Genomic DNA, 13,650 nt, shown 5'->3' with positions numbered 1-13,650 from the left:
TTATCAGGGATTTTTCAGTTTTCCAATAGGGAACACCAGAATTCCTGCTAGGAAGGCCAGTGGCAGGACCCTGCCTGCTCAGAGCTGGCACCTTGGACTCATCTGGCTGTGGCTGACCTCCTGGCCAAATGGGGACAGGAGGACATGCTTTGACAGTTCAAAGCAGGCCACCGCACCCGGAACATCTTCCGGGTGATAGCTGCCCAGATGGCCGGGCAGGGTGCACAGATGGCAGTAGTGCCACACAAAGGCCAACCCTGCAACTGCAGTCCACTGGCAGCTGGCCCACAGGGGCAGATGTCTCGACTGGCTCTGCAGTCCCCATAGAAGTCTGGCAGGTGCGCGGCAGGTCACAGCCAGGCAGCAGCCCCCACTGCCAGACTGCTGCAGTGGGTAAAGGTGCAGGGAACTCTCAGGGCTGCTTCAGCAGTCCAGCTGGCACAAGGGGTAGTGTACCCAGCCACCAATTGCCTGGGCCCCAGAAGCTCCTGAGAGCTAGTAGCCCTGAGCTATTTGCCAGGGTGGCTTTTTATACTGCTGGGGCCAGGACAGGGCAGCTTTTTATACTGCTGGGGACAGTGCAGGTGCTGGCCCCAGGCTCTAGCTCCCCCTGGCTGAAGATCCGGGCGGAGCCAGGCAGGGTTATTTTGCCCCAAGTGGCAATTTGCTCCACAACAAAGTGCATGTCTGAGCACGTGCGCTGAGACAAAAAGCCCCGACTCAAATTTGCACTACTTCTATTTGAGCTGCTGCAAGCACACGTACTTGCATGTGTGGACGTGCCCTAAGGGTCCAGTGGGAGCTGGCTTGAGTGGAATGGGAAATAGGCTGGCCTATGGTTAGAGTTGACAGGCTCCTTTAACTTTACAACATTGTACATTTAGTGCATTTTCTCCCTCTCTGCTGAGCTGAATTCATTATTTGTGTCTGTCATGCTGTGCTGCTTCAATCAATAGCACTAGTTTCTGTGTCTAAAAAGCAGCACCATAAAATCATGGAGATAGCAAGGCTTCAAGTGTTAGAAGCCTTGTTAACTTTTTGAGTTATGGAGAGACTGCTCACAGGATGCGACTAACAAAGTGGATGATATTCCACCTTTAATCATGGCAGTGTCACCCATGCTGTTGTGACTAAAGGTCTGTCATAAACCTGCCTTGTAACTTGGCTATAAAAATTGACTCCATAGGTTTAATGCATGTTAAAGAAGTTCACCACTTGGCAACACCTGTGGTGTGTGATGGTTTTTCACAGACTATAAACAAAAGTTATACAGTGTAAAGTCTCTTTCCCAGGAGCAGCGTAAAACACTTTAGTCTTCCTTGGACTTCACCTAGTTTCAGGATAGAAAGCTATCCAGATACATGCAGACTGATAACATCTTCTCTTTCAAAATAAGAGAAACATTATCTTTTGGGGGAGAATGAGCTATGCAGTTCACTCCATACCAATGACTTCACTTTAAAGCCCAATGTTCTCCTTTGATAAAATGGCACAGAGATTTTTAGCATGCAGATGTGAGTAATCTGACCTAAATGACACCTGAGCCATGATTTGCAAACTGTGCTTCAGACCCTGATGGGATTTGACACACCAGTAGTCTATTTTGTCAATGTGCCATCAGTCCTCAGACTCCATGGGATGGATTTAAAAATCAGGTCCCAGTGGGCAAATGGACTGGGGAGCTCCAAAGGTAGGGCCTGATATAGGGGCTTGGAAGAGTGTCATTGGAGAGGCAGGTGTATAACACAGGGTGCATACAGATGTTACACTTAGAAGTTTGGGAGATTAGATCTGGCAGTAAATGGCTGGGCCAATCTAATTTAGTTCAGTTGAGAAGAGCTCTAAGCTAGACTGGGCATGGATTAGACCAATTTAACTGAACATCTGTACACAATGGGAGTGCAGCCCCAGGGCTGGGAAGCTGAGCCTCTTGCCTCAACCCTGGGACTGTGTTTTCCCTATCCCTCCCCCCCGGGCTGTTTTTAGCCCCCACTCCAACCCCCAGACTGACTACCTCTCCCCCTTGTGGTCCTGCTAGCCCCCCCTGATCCCACCAACCTGCCTGCAAGCCCCAAAGCCCACCCCCCCCCCACCAACCCCAATAACCCACCTGCAGACCTGCTAGCTCCCTGATCCCACCCACCCCTCACCTTCTCCATGGTCCTGCTAGCTGCCCCCGTCCACCTGTTTTAATCACTGAGTTAGATTGGTCGGGCATTTTTACTTGTTTTAACCTCACAGACTTTCAAGCATATTATCTGTACAAACCTACACTTGCTGGAAAGGGAAGCTGGCTACTGCTTTCTCTGTTACTCTCAGGCCTCTTACAAAAACCTTTCCTCTCAGAGCTTTGTCCTTGAAAACATATACATATATCCCTATACTGCCCTACAGTCTATACCTCCCATCCACATCTTTACCTTCTTCCCCAGTGCCTTGCCCAATCCATCTCCAAAACATTACCACCTTGTGCTAGTTAGAAGGGGCTTCTGATTAAGCTTCTGCCATTTGAAAACTAAGCTCCTGTCTAGCTGCCATTGGCTTGATCTGCAAAGTTTTTTGTATGCTAAGATAATAGCCTTTTTTCTCAATAGTGGTTAACATTTGATACTTCACCTGCCCTTGGTCTGGCTCCAGAGCCTGATACGGACATTGGATTTTTAATGTATTTGCCCAGAAATTCATGCTGCCCCAAAGGAAGCCATCACGTGTTAGTGTAATCTAAATGATGAGAACTAAATTAGATATAAAGGCTGATGTTGAAGCGGAGGGTCCCAAGAGAACAGCCAAGATTCATTTGAAGACCATAAAATTCACGCTGGTCCCTTTTATTGCTATCAAGATAATTCTTTGTGCAGGAAAGTGATGCTCTTCTGTTCAAAAAGTGTAGCCAGCTTCTTTTGATATCCCAGATTGTCTGCTAGCGTGTTTATAAATTGCCATACTACAGAATTATGAGGGTGAAAAGCATGGCTCAATTCTCTTTGGAAAGAAATTGATGGGAGTTTCCAGCAACAGTACTCAACCTTCCAGGCACCTTTTGTTGAAGAGACAGTGTGTTTAATGGAGTTTTGTTTGCATTAGTGGTCTCATCAGGTAATGCACCAATCGAATACAGCAGCTTTGAAAGTCTCTGATTTTATGTATTACTTTTCTAATGGTAGTTTATAAATAAAACCACAAAGGAAACTAAAACCCACTGTAAAATGAAACTTACCAATGATATGTTCCTACATTTTGCTCTTCTTGAAGCAGGATTCACTACATGCAATTGGCCTGGGTGGCAGGAAAAGACACTGAGAATTCATATGGGAGTACGGTAGTGAAGATGGGGAGAAGTTAACATAGGGGAGAGATATGGGGAAGGCTTAAAAGCATTCATTGTGATTTAAAACTAACATGGTTTGCTTTGTTCAAGAGGACAAATGAGATGCAACCATTAAAACTGGCTTGTGAACAAACGAAGGTGAAACATAACATTTTGCTTTTGTGTGAATGCCTTGAATTCAGATGAGTAAATTAGCATGCTCCCCATCCTTCTCCTGCCCTCCCTGCCCTGGTATTACTGTTGTTTTATTGCTAGCAACAAGTTTCCAAGCTCATTCCCCAGTGAGCCATACCTGCCCAAGTCTGAGCAGACACTGCCAAATGATGTCATGCTGCTATGCAAGTTTCCAGAGCTAGCTTGGCAGGTGACGATTAACTTTACCTGCTTCATAAAACTGCAACATTTTTTTTACAATAATAATGTAAAGTGCTTTTATATGAATGAAAAATGGTCACATCAAGGATGGGAGGGGGGTTGAGATGGTTTTATTTTTCTATTGCTTTCAAGTTTTTCAGTAATTCAGGAATAGAAGTGTGGTTTACTGATAAATATCTAGGAAGCTCTGGTGGGGTTGGATATCCTGATGTGCTTCAGGGTTTGGAATGCTGGCAACTTGCACCTCATTCAGGATGTAGACAGGTAGTAACCTTGTACCACACATCATTTTAGGGTAGAGAGTAGATCCAGGAACATTATAGAGAGAAGAGTTTGAAAGTAGGATGTACCATGTAGATGCAGTCAGAACTGTTGCTGCAGAAGAGGGAAAATGTCCCTTCAAATTGAAATTGGATTCAAAATCTGATTTTGGTACAAGTGGCTGAGATACCAAGAGACCCCTTCACAACTATTTAAAAGGACCAGGTGTCCCAAATTTTAGGACAGTCCTGAATTTATCTTGTGCGCTATAACTCCCTGTACTTCTGAACCTAGACTTCTGAAAAACTAGAACCATACCACCACCAAGAAGTGTCCTGCTGTATCTACTAAGAGGACTCATTATGCTGCTTGGCTGTACATGGATGTGGTGGTACTGTTTCTGGTTTGAAAGGTAGATGAAGGTGACCCTCTAAGCAGGAAACACTAAAGCTATGCTCATGCTGCTCTGTACCCAGCCTAATTGGTTTTGCTTCTCAGCAGAAGTAATTTGTACAGGCATAACATCATGTGAATGCAGCTAGACTAATTAATTAACTCTGCTAAGAGGTAGAGCTAATTAGCCCTGGTATAGTATTATTGGAATGTAGCTATGCTGCTTCTGGCTTGGGATGCAGCCGTAGGCTATCTGGTGTGAAGGAAGCAGTACAGTTGTATTCATGCAATGTTGTACTTAGGCTAATTAGCTCAGCCTCTTAGCTGAGCTGTGACAACTGTAGTATGTCAACTACACTAATCAGAACTAAAGTGATATAAACTACTTCCGGGTTCTGGGGATTTGTGGAGTGTCCAGGAAATGAGCCCTGCATCTTCTCTTCTCCCCTGCCCTTTCCTACCTCAGGAACCCAAATAGCTGTCCACTTCAGAATTGGAGAGAGAGAGTGTCCCAGTGTGATCCATCTTCTGGACACCCAGTCTGGGGTCTGCACCTTTCATTACATTGCTAATTTGCCTCACATCTGCTGTTCCAAATTTTGGCTATCTCCTGAGCAGGGACTGCTGTGCCTGCAAAAATGTGTTCTGATCTGTGATGTCCACAAAGTGTTTACTTGGGACTTCCAGGCTCCATTCTCATCTGTGATTGAAGCCAAGTTTGAATGAAGTTCTCCAGATAGATGTGGCTAGGATGGTATCCCTTTGGGATGACAATATCTCTCATCACAAGTATGCCTGACATAGTTTTACTTGTATCAGCTTTCACATTTTTCCTAGACCGGTTTCCACTACGTTCTTTGATCTCTTCAGCCCACACACTTGAATCTTGCATATGTTGCCAGTGTCTTCCAAAAATATAAAACATGTTTCCTGAATCTAAAAGTAAAACAGCTTAAGAAAAGATTTAAGGAGAACTTAACTGAGGAGGAGCCACCAAATTAATATTGTCAGTTTGTAGCTAGGATTTTGAGAGCAATTCAAACTGGCATTGTAATCCTACCCTTTGTTTTGTTTTGAGGTAGGGAGTAAAGATGGTCACATGTGGTTCAGCGACTGCAGTAAAAGCTTTGTAGACAGCTGGGAGGGTTTTACCCTGCTGGGATTTACTGCCATGTGGGAATCCTGATTTACTAAAAGTCATTTTATGGCATTATCAGATAGTCATAGGCTGCCCAAAGGATTCTTTCTGTGCTTGCTCAGAATGGACTTTACTGGTTACCAGAGCATCCAGTAGCAATGGCTTTAGGATTTGTAGTGAAGCGGTACCACTGCTCAAACAGCAGCTCTTCCTACGCTCGGTAGGTCCCTCTAATTTTTTTTCTCCTTTCTTTGCAGTACAGAGATGGAGCAAATCTTACAGCGTGTTCACTTTCTCATTCATTCATTCTACTTTAATCCTGGTTTAAAAAGAAAAAAAGTGGATGATTCTATCCTGTTTGAGATACAGGGATAGAAATCTATATTACACAATATGCCATTAAGGCTGGCCTTGCTCAAGAGTTTGTACTCATTCAGCATATGCCACTTCTGGAGAATGTAGAAGTGGGGAGATTGGGTGAAGGAGATTTGTCTCGCTCTTCATGTTCTAGTGAGAGTGCCTTTCAGCCACTGTGTTCACTTATTTAGTTGTTCTTTTTCCAGTGAAAATTGAACAGTCCCACAGTGTTAACGTTTCTGTCACAAACTTCCTCCTCGTGGGTACAGACCACTTTACCCTGACTGCCAATTCAGTTGGCCCCTTTGTTAACATCCTAGTTCATGACAGATGCATTTCTATGACGCTGGGTCAGGCATCTGGAGGCAGCGGCTCCATCCTATGTAGTACATTTCCATAACTATCATTTCAGGCAATTATAATGGGTTAAATAAATCTGTTTCACCAAAATAAGGGGGTTTGAAATGTTAGCAGGGACCATGGGTGCAATAGGTACTGTGGGAAGAAAATATTGATTGTGAATTTCAGCGGTATGTTCTGGGTCATTGTATGAGACATCTGTTAGATAAGCTATGATCTGTACAAGAGAGAGCTGGAGAAGGCTTATAAATATACAGGACTCAAACAATGAGCTTTTGGGTAAGACTCTGCAATTAAATCTGAATCTCAGTTGGAGTCAAAAGCTCCCAGGATCAGGCAAAGCAGGGGCTGTAGTTGAAAACGAGTAAAGCTCAAGTGTAAATAAGTAACTCAGCATTTTTTTCCAATAAATAAAACAAATACTTATAATGAAATGAGCTAGTTTCACAGAATTGTTAACTGAGCAGAGGCTGTTGATAATTGGAAAATGAAGCAGGGTGTGGTGCCTACAAGAGGAATGCTCAGGATGGGAATCTAGCATTACTGCAGCACTGACAAAGTGCACCTGTGCTTTCCTGTCTGAGACGCTGCTGCTGCCTCCAGAGTCCTGTTCAACGGACCTGGGATTCCTGATACCAATGCCGAGCAGAAAATCTACCATGTTAGAATCCAGGTTCTATCCAGTGGCCTTGTGTGTGGCTAAGTACTGAATCCAACTCTCTGATCCTAGGGAGTATCTTAGTAAATGCTTCGGTAGAATGGGTGGGTCGAGTTCTTTGAAGCAGACAGGCATGCTTTTAGACAGTGTGTTAATGTGAGGACATTGAGATGTTGCTTTTAATTGGACATTTAGTCTGAACAGAATTGAGCTCTAATCACTGTTTGGCTTCACATTGATTTGTTGATATGAGAAAAATATTATGGGTTTTTCAATCCTTCAGTGCTGTATTTACTTATCTTTTGTATTTGAGGTTATTGATATTCACAAGTTGGTTTTAGAGCAACATAATACTCTGCCTAGCATGCTGAGTAATTGAAAGCCTCTTGTGCTTTGTAGCTTGGCTTTTAAATAGGTCAAAACCAGCAGGAAAGCTTCATAGCCAAAGCAGTTAGGTATTTAACCCTTTGCTCCATATGCTTGGTAGGCACTAGAGCATGATAATGGCTCCACTAATGGGCTGCTGCGTGTCATGGGCTGCCATTAGGAGCCAGGAGTTTTTCAGTTTTCCAGGGTTCTGTACTCACAACTGAAAGCTTCCTGTATGAGAGTTATTGAATCACCATATGCAAAGAGAGAGGGGACAGTTTGGGGTTGGACTGGCATGGTATTAGGGCTGGAGACTGCCAGTAGTACTGGGATCCTGCTGTTAGGTCAGTAGTTTGGGGCATTATCTGGGCATTCACTTAGGAAGAATTATACATCATGGAGGACAAGTGCCCAATAGCATTTGGAAAGAGGTAGGAAATTGAAATGTTCTTCTATTGCACACCACCTCCATCATTTCATGATAGAAAAGAATTGTTAAAAGTAGCTACATCAAATTGTATAGTGGTGCTGATAATGATTTGCTCTAACCAATAAGTTTCTTTTGGCAGGGTTTTTGCCATATATAGAAGGTAGACAAAACAGCAAGGAAAAGGTTAATCATCTGAGGTTAAGGGTAATTTAAATCAGGATTTGGGTTGTTAATGGCGCTGTGTGTAATGCATAGATTTGTACAAACAACCCTTCCCCCACCCTGGGCCTACATGATCTTCCTGTTTACAGTAATCCTGTTTCTCTGGGATTACCTCTCTCTTCGCAGAGAGACTAAGCAGTACTCATTTTTCCAATAGTTTCTTATTTGATGTAGGAAAGACTTTCTAAATCCAGTATCATGACTGGCTATCAGAGAGTGGTTTTGTGTTAATGGTCTGTCCAGGCCAGAGAGGTGATAGGTGGGTAAATCAGTAAATTAGTTATAACATCAGAATGTTGGATGAGACTTTAATAGAAGGCAGAAATAGAAATTATTTCCATGATAAAGAGTGCTTTAATTGACCAAATTGTACCAAAACCTGTGGTGTCTCATTTACTTTTTTTTTTTTCAGTTTTTCCAATAAATGAAAAAATATACTGTGGTAATTACAGAGATGTTTATTCATATGTAGGCCAATAATCAAGTTTCCACTGTTAATGAAGTGTTAAGACAACGCTGAGTGCTGACTCCATCATTTAGTTGTAATTAGCTTATAGTTGTGAGAGAGTGCTGAGAAAAGGTAATTACTGAAATGAAATCTGTGCAGAAGAAAACACTATGACTTCCAGGGATTGTTCCCACGCACACAAACATTTCCTTTTTCCTTATTCCAGTCCCTGCACCCCAGTAAAGTGACCATTTATGTCCCAGTTTGAGCAGAGACAAAACAGCATTCAAACCTGCTAGATTAAAGAGAATACTGCGTAGGAAGCCAAATAGATATTAGTAAAAGATTTAGCTAGCAAAGTGGGCTATGGTAAGTGCTTCTCAGTGGGGGAAGATCATATGTGAAGAAAGAAATAGAACTTGTTGTCATGTATCTTCTGCCCTATCCATTCTCAGTAGGCTGCTAGCAAGCAGTTCCTTGAAGATGCTTCCCCCTCCGACTAGGATCTACTTAACCTGTTCAACAGAAGGAATAGGGACTTGTCTCCTGCTTGAAAGGTCACCTTTGCCATGTTTGCAGAGCATGCTCCCTGCTTGCTGCTGTTTCTCCCTGCTGCCTCCCAGCCCTGATCTCCTTATAGATGCAGCACCATGGCAACAGGCCCAGCGCTGAGCAGGCTGGGCACGCCAGGAGCCTTGTTTGTGTCACCTGAGGAGCAGGATGCAGTGTGAAGGATGAAGAGAAGGGATATTACTCAGCCTGTGTGGTCGCAGTGGCTTTTCTTCCTGCTAAATGTTCCTGCCTGGTTTGAAATTTGTCTGAAACTTCTAACTAAGGGCTTAAGATAAAGCATCTGCTGGATTTTGTGCATTTCTTCTTCTGCACACTTGGGATTGCTTTTCTGAGATGTAGCCCAGAAAAAGAATTGGGGAGAGGGGGGATTTGGACATGTGGCACCGCTATGATTTGGGGGTGCACTGCTAAGTGGCTGTACAACTGCTTCATGTAGGTGGGCTTGACTGATATGAGTAAGGGTTCTTCATCTGTTTAACCCTAGGTTGATTAAAAATATGGTTGCTTACACAGGATGTGCAAAAAGTTGTCCTCTCTCCATTGTATATCTTCTCTTCACTTTTGACCACTCTAGGTTCTCCTTCTGCTGTGAGAAGCTGAGGCTGGAATTAGCTGTGGGCTCGCTCAGCGCAACATTATCCACGAAAGTAACTTCTGCTGGAGCAGGCATTGCTGAGAGTTTGGGATAAGGACAGTAGCCAAGTGATCTCAGCAGTGCTTTCTTTAGAGGAGAAATTAGAGAGAGGATTTTGCATAGATAATATTAAAGTAGTGTATTGTGGTGTTTTCATCTTAGACTTGCCCAACATAATTGCAGCAAGCGTTCAATTATACATGGCTGAGGTTTTAGATTTGTGTTGGTACGAGCTGCTACTGTGTAACCCGTTACAACAAATCACAGTACAGCCAAAGCACTTGTACAAATGCTGTCATTTTGCATTTGAAATCAATGTTTTTGTAATATCCCTCTCATGAAAGGCAATTGTTTCCTCTGTTTAGGTCATTTAATATATATAATGGAAACAACACCCTCCCTGAGAATGTCTAAAAAGAGAAAATCCAATGCGAGTTTGCCAGAGTGCCAGCAATGGTTGATCTTGTGCAAAAGAGCAGTGAGGGGAACTCTGCTTGCTGCTTAAGATCTTTATTCTTCATGGTCTCCTTGTTTTGTTAGGCAGTCTTAGGACTGACAAAGACACCTTCTCCATGTAACTTTTTTCTTGCTTCCCATTTCCCAACATCTCTCAGTAAGAGATACTGGTACTTATAAGTTCAGGATTTCTTTAATTTTGTAAAGGTATTAGGTTTTTAGTAAAAGAAGTTCCAATAAAAGGAAATTCATATGCTATTTAATGGGTTTTCCCCCCTGCAAAAAATAAGGGAATCCCTATACATAACAACGCCTTCCCAATTCTTCTTTAAATATCTACTTGTAAATACCTTAGCTTTGAAGCTAAGCTTTTACATTGTGATCCAAATATGCAGGGAATTATTGCAAAGAGAAACCTGGGTGAGAAAACACAGCTTTAAAGGGTGGCTTTCTTCTGGAAAGCAGCTGTAAAAATGATGTCATTCTTCTCACAGGTTTGATTCTCCTTGTACTCCACTGTATTATGCTGATTGTGGTCCTGAATCAGTGAGGCACTTTTACACAAGTCTGTGTACTCTTTTGGATAGAGAAGGGGTTAATCCTGAGCTAAAGTGCTTTTTCAAATCTAGCCCTGCATTGCAATTTGGGGAAAAAAGTAGCAAAATACTTAACTCTTGTTTGTTCTGCAAAACTACCATGGCTAAGAGAGGAACCTGGGATTCTGTTCTTTCTTGTTTATCATCAGTAGATCATTTTACTAAATTCCAGTTGTGCTTATGAAAATCCCTTAAGATGCTCCTATCACTGAAAGTGCAAATTAACTTGCAGAATCTTCTATTCCAGTTAGGGATGCATCAGGAAGAAGGAGCCCAAGGTCGATTCTGGAGGAAGAACAGTTTTAAAACTCTTGACTTACAACTAAGCCCACTTTTTTTAAAGTCATTGAGACACAGGGTACATAATAGCACTTACAGTGCCATTTTGACAGTAGGAATGGGTCACCAATGTATATTAGTGTTGCATCAGGACTGAACTGTTAAAATATGGTGAACCATTTAAGAATCATTGTAAGAGTAGGTGTGTGTGCTTGGGAAGTCAACAAGAGCCAAAAGAGAGAGAGGCTTACTGGAGGAGCCTGTTCAGAATGCCTAGAGAGGCAGAGGACAAGGAGGAGACTAGAATAACTGGATATTTCAGGAGAGGAAACAGCTAGGAAATGTCTGCAATTGTTAGGGAGGAAGGATTTAGAAAAATTGTGTGTCCAAAGAGTAGTCAGGGCAACCCCAGAGGAGGAATAAAGGGAAGGCCTGGAAAAAGCAAAGAATGGAAATTGTTAAAAGATGGAAGCAGCCCAGGGGTTGCAAAAATGTGAATGGAAGCACCTTATTTGTTTAGGGCAGGTCTAATGTGTTTAATTGTTTCCCCATTGCCATCACAAAATGCCAAAGCAATCCAGTTCTTACCAGAAGTTATTACAAGAAAACAAAATAGTAAATATAATGACAAAACCTCTGTTTTAATGAGGGAAACTTGTTACTTTTAACAGAACATTTCCTTGCTAATCAGCATTTAGATATTCCCAATGGCATATTGCCTATGGTAAATACCGATTTAAAGAGATCTACAGTTGACAGGAATTTTCTTTTAATTGTGTCACAGCGGCTTCAGCTTCTGGGTCTACTGAAGTGTGTTTCCTGCATTTAGCTAATGGTACTGGGATACTGTTTACCAGCCCCGATGCTAGCACCTTGAATTTCACTGTATTAAAGTTATGTTGCATATTGCATTTGAGAAACTGAATAGCTCATGTGTGCATTTAATTTTCTGTAGGGTAGTAAAGCAATCATAAAACCTGTAAGAACTAGTTAACACCATCAAGCTAGAATTTCCTTTGTTTGGGATTTGGCCAATTTCTATTTAGCAGAGTCTGAGGAGAGTGTTTTTTCTCACACAGGTCACGTGGCTTGCCAAAGCTGAAAGAATCTCGTTCCCATGAGTCTTTACTGAGCCCAGGTAGTGCAGTGGAGGCACTGGATCTTGGGACAGAAGAGAAGGTCTTTGTCAAACCACTTCATAGCAGCATCCTGGGACAAGATTTCTGCTTTGAGGTAACAAGTCATCTGCACAAAATGCAAATTACACGGTATAACATAGCAGTCTGTCAGTCTGAAGACCAGCCACGTACTATTTTGTAATTTAATATCTGGGGGAAAATGAATAGCTCAGACCATACTGAGGTTAGGGTGTGGAGTGTCTAATCATCATGAGAGTCTAGTCCAGGGGTGGGCAGTTATTTCGGGCGGAGGGCCACTTACTGAGTTTTGGCAAGCCGCCAAGGGCCGCATAACAGGCAGCCAGGGGCAGATTAATATTTATTTTCTAAGTTTTTAGGGGCCCCACGGGCCAGATAGAATGGCCTGTCAGACGGCATCCGGCCCACGGACCACATTTTGCCCACCCCTGGCTAGTCCTTGGGGCCAGTCAGTTGCTGGGAAGAAATCTTTTCAATTATTCTCTTACTCTTCTACTTGAACATCCTTTATCAAATACATATATGATGTTCATTCAAATATGGGACTTAACCATTTTTATTTTAAAATAACAGCTCATATTCTCCATGTTCAATCAAAATTAATTAAAAAAATAAATACAAACAAACTGAGAAGTACTCATTCAGATAAGGACTCCTTTCCAAGAATGCAGCCACTGGCAGATTACTGGAGGAAAAGCATAAGTAAAGAGAGAGTCCCTTACAGATGCCCTAAAGGTCAAAAACATGAGCTTTGTTAGGTGGTGCAGGGAGTGGACTTTATAGGATCACTAACCTCCAGCCAAGTTGTCACCCCTCCCATCCTTATATTCGTATCTGGGGAGGTGTTCCAGAGCATGCTGGCTGATCTTGGTTGCCAAGACAAGATGCTGAGGGAAATGACCTCTAAATTAGTAAAGTTTATAAAAGATAGCAGGGGGCTACTGAAAGATATATTATACAAGCACATTTTTAAACTGGATAAACTCCTATTTACATGTATCTAAAGTTGGCTGAATGAACAGCATGTTATTGAGAGTTACGTATAGATATGATCAAGGCCATCTTTTTTATCAAAATAGCAGCCTGAACCCACGCTGTCTTCAATGGAACTGTACTGGGGTAGATCTAGCCCCATGCCTCCAAACCCCTAAAACAAATATCTCTTTTTGTCGTGTTGAAAACTTTGGTAACAGAAAACCAGTGTGTCAGAGTCATTGTCTTAATATTCAGGAACTACTTCAGCTCATTTCAAATAGTATCCCATTGGTTAGAATCACTTTGCAGTCTATTTCAGACTTCCTTGGTTGACTGAGACAGGTGTCAAAGCAAATGCAAAGTTTAGCTCTAAAATCTAGCCTTAAACTGGCCATGAGTAGGAGAAATAGGGAGCTATGGCAGGGTCAAAGAAAAATTAAAGCAAAATAAAAATGTTCTATCTTTTTTGGCTGTTTTGCTACAATTGCTTGTAATATGTTCCCAAGCATAGTCCAACGTTTTGGTTGTTTCAGACATTGGGGTGGGTACTTCTAAAGTTCCAGAAGAAAACACTTCTCATGACATCTAGCAGGGATTTTTTATTCATCGATTCTTTTATTAACATAGTACAAGCACTTTAT

General features: G+C 42.3%; 1 protein-coding gene across 1 annotated transcript in view; it reads left to right on the top strand.

Moving 5' to 3' along the window:
* Positions 1-13,650, top strand: part of RASAL2 (RAS protein activator like 2) — a 178,876-nt gene that overhangs the window by 128,658 nt on the left and 36,568 nt on the right. The window contains exon 6 of the mRNA XM_025214769.1: positions 11,957-12,110. Coding sequence (XP_025070554.1) covers positions 11,957-12,110 — 154 coding nt within the window. The remainder of the gene's footprint in view (positions 1-11,956; positions 12,111-13,650) is intronic.

The sequence above is a fragment of the Alligator sinensis genome, unplaced genomic scaffold, assembly GCF_000455745.1.
Source record: "Alligator sinensis unplaced genomic scaffold, ASM45574v1 scaffold293_3, whole genome shotgun sequence".
NCBI classification, from domain to species: Eukaryota; Metazoa; Chordata; order Crocodylia; family Alligatoridae; genus Alligator; species Alligator sinensis.
The sequence above is the reverse complement of the archived record's forward strand: the minus strand, read 5'-3'. Positions and strand labels throughout refer to the sequence as shown.